The following is a 16,204-nucleotide window of genomic DNA, read 5'->3' on the forward strand; positions in this document are numbered from 1 at the left end:
TTGACCTAGATACTGATGAACAGGTGCCAGTCACATAAAAACACTTAAACATTGAATGTAGAATAGAATCTAAACCAAATCTCTTTCAGAGTCTCTTAAGTGCTACTGTATGTGTGAGTGGCTAATTGTCTCCTGCATGTGTTCTGGTAAAGGTAAACAAACTTCCCTCAAATACTCAACACTTGTTTTTCTTTCTCACTCCCACACGCACTCACACAAATAGACATGCACTGTATTGATATTAAACCGTAACAAGAATTCCAGGTTAAAAATAAAGTTTACCGAGACACGAACGCTCACAGCACGGTGAAATACAGTACGCACGCCACAAACAGTAACGAGAAACAGTGCGATTCATGGAATGATGAGTATGTCATGGCCACGTGTGTCGTTTAACTTTTAACTCGTGTTGCACGTGTAGCTCTGTGAGAAGAGGGTGACGAATCAAAGAGGTGAGGTCAAGGCGGTGTGTGCCTGTTATGAGCGGCATTTACAAGCAGAAATGGGCTACCCCTGTTACGCGGATGGTGGGTGTGTGTGTGTGTGTGTGTGTGTGTGTGTGTGTGTGTGTGTGTGTGTGTGTGTGAGTGTGAGTGTGAGTGAATGAGAGAGTGTGAACTTTACCGGCAGTGAAAGGGAAGACCCCTGTGTGTACAGAGAAAAGAGATCAAACACTCTCCTGACCAGAGGAGAGTTGGCCTAGATCAATCCAACACTGGCTTGTGTGTGAGTGTGTGTGTGGTATGCACTAAAGACTGTGTCAAAGAAATAAAAAAAAAGAAGAAAGCAAAGTAGAAGGAGCAGATGACAAGTGGAGGATATAAAAAAAGTGTGTTCCTGTATCAGTTTATCACAAGGTTTGACATGGCCTCATAAATATAGGCCTGGTTTCACACCAGTGGTAACAAAACACACAAGAAATGTTCTTCCCTTATAGTGGCATTAATTTGTATGAGGCAAAACTGTTCAAGACTTTGTAGAAAATCTCTTTAAATTGAAAGTCACAGCGCGCTTTAGGTCATTTTTTTGACATAATCAAAAAAGCACAATTGAAGTTCACTGTCGTAAATAAATGTTTGCAATCACTAACATCACCATTGCAACGATGAAAGTGGACGAAGCTTTGTGGTAAGAGTCAAAACTTGAAAAACTTTTTTTTTTGGCTCAAGCCAATCTCTTCAATGTGCTCTCTCCATGGTGCTGAACTCCTCAGTCTAAATGCATGTGAGTCATAAGAAGGAAAAAAAACAACCTCAACAGTAAAAACTTACGCTGCAATGGAGAGGTTGGCGGCAGACAGCGGGCTGACTTCAGCCACCTCCTTGGCTTTCTGCAGGGCGATCTTCTGGCTGGCAGCCTCCTCTTCTTCCTGCTCATCCTGCCGACGGAGGTCGTGGAGGAAATCGAAAGCGAGAGAAGGAGAAGTTCACTGAGTGGAGGAGGAATACTCTCTGTCGTCTTTAGTGAAAATTGGACGGCGACATACCTTGGTCAGTTCCTGTGCGTTGGCTAGATTGTCCACGGCGATGGCCAAGAACACGTTGAGCAGAGTGTCTGAATACAGAGTTAAAAGCTATCCAGCATCTTGGAGATGGTCGGCAGCCAAGTACACAGCATGCACAAATTAAAAATGGCCCCTGTATTGTTATGTCATCCCTGGCAAGTAAATATATTGGATTGCACAAGAAGGTCATATCATTCATGCTGCAGCTGGCACAGATCTCTCTGTCTAACACGGGTTGATGTGCTAATGCGGGTCTAGCATTTACAAGGCTTTGCGTTTGTAAAGTAAACTAGTTAAACGTCCAACATGACCGCCTTCACTCTGAGCATTTAATGTGCTGCGTTGCAGTGTCACTGTGATGTGATCGGATACAGTTGCCGAAAAGTGTGAGGACGATGAAGAAGACAGAGAAGGCCATGCCCTTGTTGACCCCGCCCTGAGACTCGATGCCGTCGTACATCACCATGTTCCAGTCCTCTCCGGTCAGGATCTGACGCACACACGCGGACACACCAATCAGATCAGGCTGTATGGGTGTTCAGTGATTTCACATATGCATGCACATTTTTAAAAAGAAGTTAAAGCAAAAATTATGTTTGATCCAAGTTTGGGTCGAGGTATTTTGGCTCATGTACCTGTGTCTCATGTGGTGCTATAGTGTTTAAATTCTATACTGTCTGTATCTATGGAATTAACTTGGATTAATTTAGGGTTAGGTTAGAATATAGGTAGTAATAGGTGGATCCCTGTTTATAAGCTACGGATAGCTTCTGGGGAGAAATGATTTGTAAAATAAATGCACAACTTGTCCTTTCTTAGATACATATGTTAAACACATGGAAATTTTAGTGCAATTATGCTCCCGATTAATGACCTATATGAATTCAAAAAGAGCGTTGGACGCTTTATAGGATTCACTCGTGTGTAAATGCCTGTTAGTCCTTTAATCATTTACGTCCAGCTCAAGCCTTTATCTTCTCCTACCATTCTGCCTCTCCCCATCCTCCCTTCCTTTTTGTACAGTACATCATCTCACCTGGAACACTGTCATTATTGCTGCGGGGAAGGTATCGAAGTTGGTCGAAGGGGTGCCGCTTTCGAAATTAAACCTGGCAGGGGGAAAAGAAATCGGAGAGAAAGAGATAGAGAAACAAACAGATGTAGAGAAGCAGTGGGCATGAAGGAAAAGGAAAATGAGCAGCGAGGACCAGAGGCATTTAGCAGCACAACAAATGCTCGTCTTGAACGCTGCTCAAAAATGAAAATAAAAATGGCTTAGGCGGCCTGGCAATTAACACAAAGCAATATCTTGGAAGAAAATTAAACAAGGGCTATTAAAAAGAAAGGAGCCACTGACTGTCCTCCGAAGAGCTGCATGCCCAGAAGGGCAAAGACAACAATGAAGAGGAAGAGCAGGAAGAGCAAGCTGATGATGGACTTCATGGAGTTGAGCAGAGAAACGACAAGGTTGCGCAGAGATGCCCAGTACCTGATGAAGAGAGACACGGTGTTCAGATGAGGGTAACACTCTATCCTTTATTTGGATATACGAAGGAAAGACTGCTAGAGAGTGGCTCACTTGGTGACTTTGAAGATCCTCAATAATCTGAGAGCTCGGAGCACGCTGATGCCGAACGATGTGCCCGGCTGGATGATGGACCACAGCACTTCAAATATGCTTCCACAGATCACCTAAAGGGGACACACACGGAAGGAAGCAGGTGGCCATTGGGCGTGAGCACACGTAAGCTCGCACTGCGGCATGTTTGTGTGTGTAAACAGTTGTTTTTTCATGCGTGCATTAAAGCGCTTGCACCTGCTCGTTAGCTCGCCCGTGTTTTGTTTTGTTTTTCTTTCTTTCTTTTTTTTTTCTGTGTGGGATGCATTCAGTGGGGACTTACGATGCAGTCGAAGCAGTTGAAGGAGGAGTTGAGGTAGGCCTGCCTGCCCAGGCCGTACAGCTTTATGAACATCTCCGTCAAGAATATTCCCAGGAAGATCAGCTCAGCAAAATCTGCATTGTGGGAGAGGGGAAGAAATCAGTCCTTGTGTCTGCAAATATGTCTGCAAATTCATGAGGTCTGTGGTTCCATCTCCAGATGATGGATGGATTAAAAGCATAAATACCTTATATTTGTGCAAATACACATATATTACTTGCAAAAGCTGTTTTTGCAAGAATCAAAGAATGCAAATCAAATGTATGTATGTTTTCATGTGTATGTAAGAGTAGTAGAAGTTAAGTTACATGCCTACACTTCCTATAATAAATATACAGGTGCATTTTTACAGTGCATCTCCTTCAGAAAGTTTTTATCTTGGTATACCGGCTTTGTTTCTGTTTTATTCTTATTCCAGCGAGGGCCATTTGTGAGTGTCTGCGTGAGTACATGCAGCATACACATTTAAAAAGGAAAATCTGTGAGGATGTGTGTCAGAGGAAGATATTAATTGGTTGAGTCAGCTCTTTCATGGATTTAGCAGAGTATTAGCTAACCCGCTCCATCCTCAACAACGGGCGTTTGTGCGAGATCACGTGCGCACGCCTGCACCAAGCATGCATGTGCTCTCTCCTCCTACTCACATAGAAAATCTGAAAGTGGCTCCGGCTGGTCGTAGTGCACGACAGCCACACACAGCGTGTTGAGGCCCACCAAACACAGCACGGTCCAGTAGAAGGCCTGGGATTTAACAATGTGCCGGATGAGGAAGCGCAATCGCCGCTCCCGCCGCTTGAACGTCGATCCTTCGAGCTTGGAGCTCTTGAGGCTGGCACGGGCAAACGGTGAACCTGGAAGAGTAAGACATGCAGATTATTAGCTTAACTGTGAAGTGGTATTAAAAGCAAATTATCTTACTTATTCCTATATTCTGGATTCATTTTGAGCATAATGATGCTTAAGAACCACCATCATGCTGCAGCTACAACGTGGGGATATTAACCAGGATGTAATAACCACAATGTGCACTGCATCAGTGTTCACAGGAAATGCACAAGAAATCAACAGTTACTTGAGCCTGGATCCAACACCAAGTCAATCCCATTGATTAAAAGAGTCAATCCTGATAGTCATAACTTCAGAGCATAAATAAATTTATTTATGGCCTGGTATTAAAAAAAAAAAAAAAAAAAAAAAGCAGAGGCAACTACCACAAGCTCCAGTCAAGTTCCATTTCTTTGCTCATTTCAGGAATAAGCAAACGTTAGATGGAGTCAGGTGGCGCCAAGATGGCGGCAGTCTGAGATGTCACACTGAGCTCCAAAAACGCTCCATTTCCATTCCATTCCAATTCCACTGGTGATCTCATGGAGCTTATCTTTATAAGTTGGAGTAGAAGGCTCATGATCAAGCAGGTGGAGTACATAACACTATCATAGTCTAATTGAGCGTTTACAGTAATAAGCACACATGTTGACCCATAGATACATTCACCATTAATATTCCACCTTAATATTCCTCCAGGTTATCAGTTAGCTTGACTTCTTTGCTTGTTGATACACTCTAGTAGTGGCAACAAGCACTTTTCTCTCTCCCTCTCCCTCTCTCTCTGTTTCTCTCTCTCTCTCTCTCTCTCTCTATATATATATATATATATATTATTTTTTTCATTTTGAATTAAATAGAAATGCATAATTATGTCTGGGAGGCATGCGATCCATGTTCTTCTTGGCAGAGTGTGACTTCCCATTATATCAGCAAACAGAATGCAACCAAACAATCCCCTCTCCTACGAGAGTCAGAGAGAGAATGAGAGAGAACTGGGGGAGAGGAGCAGGAATGAAACAACAAGGGCAGGATAAAGACGTGGAAAGATGAGGGGCTCGAGGACAGGAGAAACGTAACACGAGGACAGTGGAGCGGAGCGGCAGGGAAGAGCAGAGGAGAGGAGAGGAAAGGGCAAGAGATGGAAGGAGAGGAGGGTCAGGTGATGCTGATATGCAAGATAAGATAGCATCTGTGTGTACTGTACCCGTGCTTTGCCTTTGTGAGACAGAATGTATCTTACCCACTGCCAGGTCTCCCTCCCCTTCCTCTGGGTTTAGAAGCTCGGCTTTGCTCTTATGGTTCTTTGTGGGTCTCCTTCGAGATCCTTTAATAGAAAACGAAAATGTGTTACACAACTGTACTTACGCTGACTTGTATCATTTTAAAGATGAACAGAAACGCAGGAAAGGAGAAATTCATACCATCGTAATCATTTTCATTTTCATCGTCCGCCAAGATGACCTCTTCTGCAAGATGCATGCAAATCAAAATGTTAATACTCAATCAATTCGTGCCCACAGTATTTATTATCGATGGTCATTTTTCATCTTAATTGAAACCGGAGACAAAGACATTGGCCTGCACCTGTGCATCATGTTAATCCTCTCTCCTTCCTTCCTTTGTTTTTTTTCTTTTTTCTTTTTTAGCTTCCTTGTTTTTATGTAGATAGTCTTTTTAAGAAGATCAGAGGTCTGATCCTTTATTGTCTAACCGTCCTATTCATCTTCTCTGAATCTTTCCTGCCCTCTGCAGATGAGCCAAAGAGGACAGAGAAAGAGATCCAAACACTGGATCTTATCTGAGTTTGAATCCACCAGGCTTGCCCCTATTCCTGGATGTTCTGTAAATCAAGACGTTCACATATTCCGAATGGTTTTATTAAAAATAATACCAGCCGGAATTTTCCATTTGACCATTTGGATGACCCAAAGTGAGCCAATCACGTGCACGCTGAGTTGTCCATACCAGCTTTGCAGATCCACTCCAGGTAACCGTTGAGTTCCCTTTCTATCTGCTGCTGCCGCCTGAGCTTCAGGAACTCGCTCCTGTTCTCCACGCGCTCTCTCTCTTTGGCAAACTCCCTGCATGGATGGACAGGTTCATTTTTAGCGGTGCAATCACGACGATAGATTTTCAAACAATTAATGTGCGCGGGATTACCCTGACAACACGCCCAGCACCAGGTTGAGCATGAAGAAGGAGCCGATGATGATGAGGGGGATGAAGTACATCCAGTTCCATGCACTCCCTGAGGCATCGTTGCTCTGGAAACACACACACACGGGTAATCAATGCTTTGCTCTTTACGCATGGGCTTGATGCAAGAGAGTCAAAGCTTAAAAAAAATGAAGTATTTAGCCCAAGTTTGCAATATTTGAAGAAAACATTTGATCATCTGAGAGATCAGACCCTCCGTCAGCAGAGAAATATGGAAATAATAAACAGCAACTGTAATAAATCAGCAGCTATGTTGGCATATCTGTGCAGAAAGTTAAAGGAATGTAATAGTCATATAACAGTTGTTTTTGGGCCCGTTTGTCTAATTAAAGTGTATTTATTTGCATGCATGGACTTGGCCTAAGAAGCAAAAGCCCAGGCACAAACCCTTGAGCCAAGTCAATTTGGCAGGAGGTTGCGCTCCCTCAAGAGCAACATCTCACGCCACATGGACATTACATTACAGTCACACACAAAAGCTGCGCCAATGGCTTATGTTTACCCTTGTTTGTTAATCTATAGTCTATTTATTCAAATCCAGACTTTTTACATACTCTTTCAGATAGATTCCTGGCAATAAATATGATTCTGATTCTAATTATCACATTGATGGATGTTCCTGAATATTGTGTCCGGTCGCTGTTGCCATGAAAAAAACAAAACAAAAAGAAAACTGGCTGACGCGCCTAATAGCTCTGTCCACCGCTGCCCTCTGGAAATATAAACAACAGCAGGACTGACACGGTTTTGCTTTAAGTCATCTCAATAAGTAAATGCATATCTGCCACTCTATTTAGCTGCTCTGTCAGAGTGAATAATGTATAACAGACGCTCCTCCCGCTCCCTCTCTGTCTCTCTGTCTCCACGACCGGACTGGCCTTCCATTTTCTTCATTCGCTCCTCCTCATTGTTTTCTTTCTTCTTTTGCATCCTCCTTCATCCATGTTTCTTTAACTTAATTCAGTGTTTATCTGGTCACTCTTTCATTCCCACCGTTTTTATATTCCAACTTCCTTCTTCCTTACTCCTCACTGACACTGATCAGACTCTAAACTGATTCCTAATTTTACCCATCACAACTTTAACGCCCCCCTTCTCCTTCCTGTTTCTCCTATACCCCCCTGCCTATCAATCTTTATATTCCCTTCTTCCATCATGTAAGGTAGCAGTGCCGATGTGTACCCGATGTACCGCAGACCCTTTTTTTTCCCTGCCATTAAACTTTTATCGCTCCCCTCCCCGCCAGCTGCAAGAATAACTTGGGCTGAACAGGCTCTTTTAAATATAGAGCAGCGTCGGGAAGCAGGGACACGGGGTCTGAGAGTCTGAGAGAGACAGAGGAGACGACGAGAAAGGGAGGAACGAAAGATGTGGAGGGAAAGGTGAGAAAGAAAGGACAAGGGGGGGAATAAAGAACAAAAAGGAAGAAAGAAAGAAAAAAGAGTGGCTGGTGGAATGATACAGGCAGAGAGGGAGAGGAGACGGGGAAAATAGTCGGCTACAGTAACACTCGGAGACCCTCATCTACCTCCGGTTGCTATAGCAACCGTTGCCACTGACGGCAGGGAAATATTCTGTCTTGGACATGAGTGATGACACCGCTCGGAATCCGGTACCCATTTTATGGGCAGGCGCACAGTGTGCACGGCTGAAAATCATCAGAGCTTTAATGGAGCTGAATTTTACTATTTCATAAGAGACAGAGAGGAAAAAAACATCCTGGCTGGTTTGTTTTGCAGTCTAATTAAAGACTTCACACTCAAAAGATTACAGCGATTACTGGCAGACTGATTACTGATGGACTAATGTAAGAATCTAAGTTCAGATACATTTGATTTGGCTTTTTTTTAAAGATATTTTGCTGTTGTTTTATTCATCCAAAATGGTCACGAAAAAAGTAAAACAACAGAAATACTCATCATTTACATTTAAGCTAACGTCTAATAAATCTGCCATTTTCCATATTCCATCTTTACTAGATCCATCACCTTCTATACATGCTCTCTGTTCTCCTTGGCCTACCGAAGCGCGCAATAAGACTGTGCTCAGCAGTACATACATAGTAGAGCAGGTCGGTCCAGCCCTCCATGGTGATACACTGGAAGACGGTGAGGATAGCGAACAGAATGTTGTCGAACTGGGTGATGCCATAGTTTGGTCCTCGCCAGTACTGTCTGCAAGTGGTGCCCTCGGGACACAGCCGCGACGGAAGCTCTGTCCCACATGGAAACTCCTCTCGGATCTCATCTGGACATGGGCGAAAGTGGGGAGGGGGCGTGTATCAGAAACAAAAAAGAAACAAAACGTTCTTGATAGAGAAAGGGTTATAAATTACACATATGAGCAGCTTAAGGAGAAGAAATTGTTTAAATCAAAAACAGTTTTCTCCAGGACAAAGAAATTGTTCTGCACTACAACTACATCATGCACATGCAGCTCCATTTTCACCTGTGTGATTGTCGAAGCAGGTCGTGTGGAATTTGCCCATGTAGAACTCCAGGCCAATGATGGCGAACATGAGGATGGCGAAGAAAAGCAGCAGGCCAATTTGCAGCAGAGGGATCATGGCCTTCATGATGGATTTGAGCACCACCTGTAAGCCTGCAGGACACAGCACGCAAAGGGTGACGCCTAAACTTGGACTGCTTTCTTCTGCACATAATAAGCCGATAGCCTATGAGGAAATCAATTACTATCCTGCACATCTACACTGTGCAAAACCATGCGTGGTATAAAACAATTAGTGTATGACCTCTCCGATGAAACAATGAGATTCTGTGCAGAATTTGTAATGAAATACCCCATAAATATTGTATCACACGCTTTTACCAGTATTCTCAGGTTACACTATTAAATATATTGCTGAGCCCGGTGAAAGAGACACCTGCTACACATGATAGTATGTGATTCAAGGTGTGGTCACACACTATGACCACATCGTATTTGGTTGAATCTAACAAACAAATGGGTTTGAGTTTCATGGCAAACATTTCGTGGAACCATTTTTAACCGTTTAGAACATCACGCATTGGTGTGATGCTCCAACTTGTGCAGCTAATGTTATTCGCAGAAACCCAAGTCACTTTTATGATGAGTAAGCTCCGGTTTGCCTGTTCAGACCCGTAGTGGAGAGCGGGACTATTAATAACACTGCAGTGGCAGTGGTTGCTGGAAGTCTACTGCCACTTTAACATTTTTAAAAAAAAATGAGCAGAGCGAGCACAGGAGAACCAACCTTTTGTTGGTGCGTTATGCAGAGCGAAGCTAAAGCTGCACAAAGCCTTTATGCAAGTTTTCTCTCAAAAAAATTTGGATTCGAAAACTTTTCTGCGCTCTTCTGCTACTTTCTGTATTGTTAAGGAACGGTGAATAAGACATGGTGAAGCAGGGGTATAGCACAACTTTGAAAGTCCCATTTTATACAATTTTATTGTTATTATTTTATACCCCCTTAAGTTTATACGAAATATAAGAAGAATGAGTCTTTCAGGGTTCAAAATACTTCCCAGATTGTTCATAGCGCCTCTGGTTTCAGCGTCTGTAGCTTTAAATGCAAATGAGTTGCATCTGGCCACACCTCTTCTCCATAGTTTCTCAAAAACTTCTTGTCATCAGTCACTGGCCAAGTACAAAATGTGCATCTGACCAGGTACAGCCAATGTGCCCATTTTATTGAGGACGTATCTTGAGGTTCAGAGCGGTATCCTATAATGCACAAGGTACGCTGCAGTTCCAATTACAGAATGGTTGTCTTGTGTCCTCCTGTCCTCCAGAATATGTACTTTAGAGCAGGACTTGTCAAGTCCCAACAAACTGAGAAACAGTCATGGATATGCTGGCCAAAATGAGGCAGGAGAACCAAGAAGCCTTTTAACTGGAACTCAACTTTACACAAGGAAGACTCTTTCGGCTCAGTGGGTAAGGGACTGTGAATAATTTAAAAAGAAAGTCTTCATTTTTTAGTGTCATATGTTCACGTGAGTACTGACTTACTGGGAATACCGGACACCAGTTTGAGAGGCCTCAACACTCGCACAGCCCTGAGGGTCCGCAAGTCGAACTCTGAACCCACAGTGGACAGGATCCTAAAGGGAAAAAGACACATGCACAGAGGCGTGCACAGCAGATCAATATTTAAGCTAGTGAAGCTTGTCGCTGTCAGTCAGGCTCCCTCGTTCCCCCATTTTATCCGCGCTCATACGCGCACAAACCCCTTGCCAGGTCGTTACAAACAACCGGGTGAGCGCTGTATGTAAAATCCTGTAAGAGCTGAGCTGATCAATAGAGCTGACAAGTGAAGTAGGACAGAGAAGTGTATCAGGATGAGAGAGGAGTGGGCCAAGGGGAGGGTGCTTCGTATCAGGAAGAGAGATAAAACGCAAAAGGAGAAAGGTTGAGAGCCGGGGAAGAAGGGAGGAGGACGAGGACTGACTGCGCTGGCAGATGGTTGGAATCAGAGATGCTGACTAGTCTTATTCTCAGTTTGAAATGTTCCTCCCGTCACCCAGACTGAATAAAGAGTTGTAAACAGACTGCGTGTGCACCGGAGAGGGTTAAGATGTTCCCTTGTGCCGCCAGACTTCCAGTCAGTTCCTTCGTCTGACGCACACTGTGAATCATCCTACTTCCCACTTGTCTCTCTCTCTCTTTTTATGATTCCGTCTCTCTGACACATTTCTGCTTCCACTAAAAGGCCCAGTGACACAGCAAAGCTTTAATCACAGGTCTAAAGTCCAACTGCTTTGCTTGGAATATGACATATTTGTAGAAAAAGCAACACGGACTCGGGGGCTGTAGGTAAAGGTACACTCTGTGCGGCTTTGATTGGGGTATTGTGTTACCAGGAAGGCCCCTCGCTGCAAGGTGCTCCATCACTTGCCTCGGCTTGGGTCCTTGTAATGACATTGTGTGATATCAAATTCCTCATCACAGCCTGTCTTGTAACTGAGAGGTTCCCGGTTTGGTCACAAGGCATTAATATACTTAAGCTGCACGTGTGGTTAAAATATGCAAAGTACTCCTGAGCAAGTCACAGGATCTTAATGTTGTAACATTTCGATAACACGGAGGTATTAGTGGGAGTGGAAAAGAGAATGTATTTCTGTGACCTTTGTGCCGCTACATGTTTGAAAAAGGGGTATTTTAACCCAAACCATCATGTCTTCCTGAACCTAAGCAGGGACTGAAACTTTAGCAACGAGAGCCCATTGACAAGGGACCAAATTGAAAAATACCACTATGTGACACATTGTTCTGGGTTTGTGTAAATGCAATTTGACATTTCAACTAAATATCAGACAGGAACGGCTGTAATATATAATATATAGCATCACATAACATGTCCAGTCATTTAAAGACATAAATGCAAATTAGCGCAAATTTAAGCAAATAACTCCTAATTTGCATTTTGCATTTACATTGTATTTATGTAAGTAATGAACTGGAAAAGTTTCACGGGGATATGAGTTAGTTAAACATTTTACCCTATACACCTGTTCATTTGGAATATTTGCTATTTTCAGGCAGGAAGAAGAAATTAATTTATTTCTTTAAACAAACATTTAAACAAAATGATTTAGGTTTTTTTTTTGTATATTACACAATTCATATTTAATTCAGATGTTGCTCTCAGGCAACACTGTACCACCGTGGAATACGAATTTAACAAAATCATCATATCATCAAATGATGGTATTAAAACAATTAAAATCACCATAATATTATCGTAATATGCCCCTTCCTGACACTCATGCACATACAAGGCGCTCCACGTTCACGTTTCAACTCTTTCAGCGGGTGGGCGACCGGCAGATGCAGATTTGCTTGAAGCTGCAAATTTACCGGTAAATCTGACCGTGTGCTGACACGGGCAAACACATAAAACACGCCTTCATCCCCACATGTGGATAAACGATGGACCCCAGCGTCTGCGTTACTGCTGATACAACACAGAGGAAGTCTGAGTGAAAGCCTGCAGTTACAAACAAATTCATGGACTGTGTTCCTGCTCTGTGACGATTATCTCAGTACAAACAATGATGATGATGATAATGATGATGATGGTGATAGCGACAACGCTGATGATGATGACGGTAAAAATAACGATAACGCTGTGGCAAACAATTTTGTTTCCATGAAGCGTCGGCCGTCACAAACGGTGTCAGACCGATGAGGCAGTTCCTCATTCACACCGTCTCCACGGTTACTGGGCCCCTTTTCTCATTCATAAGTGTTTCCATGGCAACAGGGACCTTGGCTCATTGATAGAATCTCGGTATCACCTTGGTAACAGGGCCAAGGGAGGAGCCAGATTGATTGTTTTTTTTTCTCTCCTTTCCCCTCTATTTAATGTAAATGTTTCACACTGACACACAATCATCCACGCACACTAATGCACACACATCAGCACAGCAAACAGACATCGGTTAGAGCTGAAACGCACCTATTGAAGGTAATTTTATTGAAGTGTTCAAGCTAGAAAGTGGGTCATTGGAATAACCAACTGAAATCAATGTCTTACTTGTCGGCGACGGAGATGCTGTTTGTATCACGGACACAGGTAAACACACACATGCACTTCAGGCAGAGGGATGCAAATAACTAAGGAGAATCTCATTAAGCAGTATCACTGTTACACAATCCCTCCACTGTCCACTACTCTTGGGAATCCAGCACATTATACAAATGATATTTCTTGCCCGTTTCTGCTTTCCTGCTGACTTCAGCTAAATGGGGCTGATTATCTCCGTCCACATCGCTGACTGGATCGCTCCATCTCTCCTCCAAACTCAACTTAACTTTCCGCTGTCTCTTTGCTTTCTTATCTTATGAATGATTGTGATTTAATGATGATCCGCCCCCATATTAGTCTCATACACCACCTCAGCGAGAAAAAGGTGAAGGATTGCTAATGCTGCTTATCGTTCCTAACAGCGTTCCATTAAACTGGCGGAATAGGCATCGCATGCATAACTTCCTATCAAAAGTCCAACAACAGCAAATGACAAATCTGAAAGGAGGACGTCTGCAATAGCCTGAACATGGTTTAAAGCTGCAGAAGATCACAATATCTTATCACAGTAACCTCGAACCTGCAGCCTTACTGGTTGTAGGACTATTCAGATGGATTTTGGTCGTCTCCCCTTGACAACGTCTCTTGGAAAACAAAAATCAGCAGAAGAAAAAATCCAAATCGGGCATCAGCCTGGTTAAATTAAAATTAGCCGAATTATATTTAAACGTTAGCAATCGGAATTGTCTCGAGATACTTTACTGAACCCTTTACTGATAATCCCCGGGCGCAAGCACCAAGGTCGCAAGAAACCTTGAGCAGAAGCCAGGCCAAGTAGGACGAGGCCTAAACCACGAAACTGGAGTGTCTGGTGCAAATATCACGCAGACCTTCGTACAATCAGGGCAACAAAACCTGTAATGTAGCCCTGTAAACGGTGATGGAAAAGATGAATTGGTGGAACACTGATACGTCAGTGAATGAGTGTTTCTCATTCTTTGACATCCGAGATTTAAAAGGTGGATTTAGTTGATTTAGACTTAACTCTGATAAAAGTTGCTCTTCTGTACAATTGCTGTGTCTAACTCATCCAATACTTGATAAACTGTAGTGACTGGAACAGGATCGATAGATTTGGGTGAAAAGCTGTTTAAAAAGTGGGGACCAAACCTTCTAGGAAACACTAAGATCGCTCATTTGTTGTTTTTCCTAGTAATTTCGACTGTAAATATGAGTGTGACTTGTTTTCTTTAATGTGTCAGGCCTGTGATCGACTCCTGACGTGTCTCCTGGATTGGCTCTTAAGAGAAAATACACAGACAACAGATGGATTGGATGGATTCAGCACCTTCAAGCATGATTTCATAGCACTTCTAAATGATTTGGTGCAAATCAGTCATTGTTCCTTATTCATAGATTTAAAATTCAATTTCAGTTGATTTCAAAGTGTGAAAGGATCGGGCCTAGCTTTGTTCTCTCACTTGCCTGTGTCTGTCGTGTCTAATCAAAAGAACCTGAGCAAGGGTACGGTGAGACAGACCAGAAGGGGCGCGGGGGGAGGTGGGGAGAGCGGGGTGATGGGGGGTTCAGGAATGGCTGTAAACAAACAGTAATTGGACTAATAATCAATAGTGGGCATAAAAAACAACTAGCTTATTCCCTGTGCCAAACTACTCTGGCAATTTACTGCGATGGACGGGTCAATGCGTGCACATGGGCACACACAAATCAAATGACATGCAACAAGGTTGTAGAGTGAATAGCTAATCTCGCTAATCTATTCCGACGTGTTAAGTGCCATTTGGGTGTTTGTCTTCGCATGCGTTTGAAGACGGCACCCGCGAGTGCAGGAGGGGTGAGGAGGAAATGGAAAGGAATGTTTGAAGTGGAAATGTGTGTGTGCCCGCACCGGTCAGTGTGTTATCAAAGGTTTTACCAGAGGTGGATAGAAAGGCCAAGTAGCCTTTCATCTTCAAAGTGCTGCACGGCTAAGAACACAACCACCATTCACGAAAAGCACAACAAAGGCAGGTGTGTGTGTGTGTGTCTGTGTGTAAAATGTGTGGATTCAGTCGGCGTCCGTGATGTATCCAGGGGATGTACAGTACTGTATGTGTCCTTTAGCCCTGTCTGTAAATCTGTGTTGCTCAGTTTATGTTTATTTCCTCACATTATCTCAAATATTCTTCTGGACTTTATGTTTTTATACAATCCTTCCTTTTATTTTCATCGTGTCTTGACTATTCTAATTCCTGTATTCCCGTATCCTGTATTCTAATTCCTTCTAATTCCTGTATCGCAGGTTGTGCTGTTGGTGCAGGATGCTGCAGCACATCTTTTACCAGGAAACACTCAAGCAAGAACAAATTTGCCCCGTGCTAGCCTCTTATGTTTCAGGATTGATTTTAAGATTTTAGCCTTCGCACACGGATGACTAAATGGACCGGCTCCAACTCATCTCTCTGACCTCCCACGATCACGTGTCCCATTAAAGCCACCAAGGTCCACTGGCCACTTGCTTCTGGTTGCCCCAAGATCCAGGTTTAAGTAGAGCGCACTGAACAATTTGCTTCTGCATTTTAGGCAGGCTCAGACAAGAAAAACTCTAAAACTCATTTTAAACTTTTGACTCTGGATTAATCAAGACTACTTTTAATTTGCTGCTTGTCTTTGTCTTTTTATTTTTGCACAGTTTATGGATTATGATTTTTTGTTTTTTTACCATGCTTTAGTTGACCAAGAAGCCAATCCAAACTTCCTTCAGCCCACAAAATGGCTGTGAGGTAAAGTTGGAGCATTTATCAATATGCATTGTCATCTGTACTTGGTTCTCATGGAACATGAACCATCGTCTTGCTACCCAAGCACTATTCATTCATAGTACGCACCAGGCCAAGTAACAGTCCCATTGTGTACAAATGTACACATGCCTCGTCTGGAGGTAAAATGTCCGGACCAGGTACAGCCAGGTATCCCAGAACGCATTTCTTTTTTTTTTTTTTTTTTTTTTTGTCTGCATTTGTCTGCATAGTTGAACACCACAGGGTGTCAACATTATATGAGGTTGATGCAGTTATATTCTTGCAGCTGAAAGCTTTATTACTTCAGTGCGTGAGTGTGACCATCACCAGCCCTCCCTGAGAACTGTCCTGTTGATCTTTATTGAGTGTAGTGACCTTGTGTGGCAGGGAGGGCAGTGCTAGA

At 43.1% G+C, this 16,204-nt stretch overlaps 1 protein-coding gene across 39 annotated transcripts in view; it reads right to left on the reverse strand.

The window, feature by feature from the left end:
* The window catches only part of cacna1aa (calcium channel, voltage-dependent, P/Q type, alpha 1A subunit, a), a 78,480-nt gene that overhangs the window by 41,174 nt on the left and 21,102 nt on the right, over positions 1-16,204 (reverse strand). For 28 of the 39 annotated variants that reach the window (XM_047572218.1, XM_047572214.1, XM_047572217.1 and 25 more), the window contains exons 4-19: positions 10,483-10,574; positions 8,938-9,090; positions 8,549-8,736; positions 6,433-6,536; positions 6,238-6,353; positions 5,694-5,738; positions 5,513-5,596; positions 4,089-4,295; positions 3,406-3,518; positions 3,084-3,196; positions 2,862-2,993; positions 2,541-2,613; positions 1,877-1,994; positions 1,487-1,554; positions 1,272-1,378; positions 625-645 (exon numbers count right to left, since the gene is read on the reverse strand). In XM_047572218.1, coding sequence (XP_047428174.1) covers positions 625-645; positions 1,272-1,378; positions 1,487-1,554; positions 1,877-1,994; positions 2,541-2,613; positions 2,862-2,993; positions 3,084-3,196; positions 3,406-3,518; positions 4,089-4,295; positions 5,513-5,596; positions 5,694-5,738; positions 6,238-6,353; positions 6,433-6,536; positions 8,549-8,736; positions 8,938-9,090; positions 10,483-10,574 — 1,734 coding nt within the window. The remainder of the gene's footprint in view (positions 1-624; positions 646-1,271; positions 1,379-1,486; positions 1,555-1,876; positions 1,995-2,540; positions 2,614-2,861; positions 2,994-3,083; positions 3,197-3,405; positions 3,519-4,088; positions 4,296-5,512; positions 5,597-5,693; positions 5,739-6,237; positions 6,354-6,432; positions 6,537-8,548; positions 8,737-8,937; positions 9,091-10,482; positions 10,575-16,204) is intronic. The other 11 variants (XM_047572234.1, XM_047572233.1, XM_047572231.1 and 8 more) reach the window with 1 other exon arrangement.

Source organism: Mugil cephalus, chromosome 20 (assembly GCF_022458985.1).
Source record: "Mugil cephalus isolate CIBA_MC_2020 chromosome 20, CIBA_Mcephalus_1.1, whole genome shotgun sequence".
NCBI classification, from domain to species: Eukaryota; Metazoa; Chordata; class Actinopteri; order Mugiliformes; family Mugilidae; genus Mugil; species Mugil cephalus.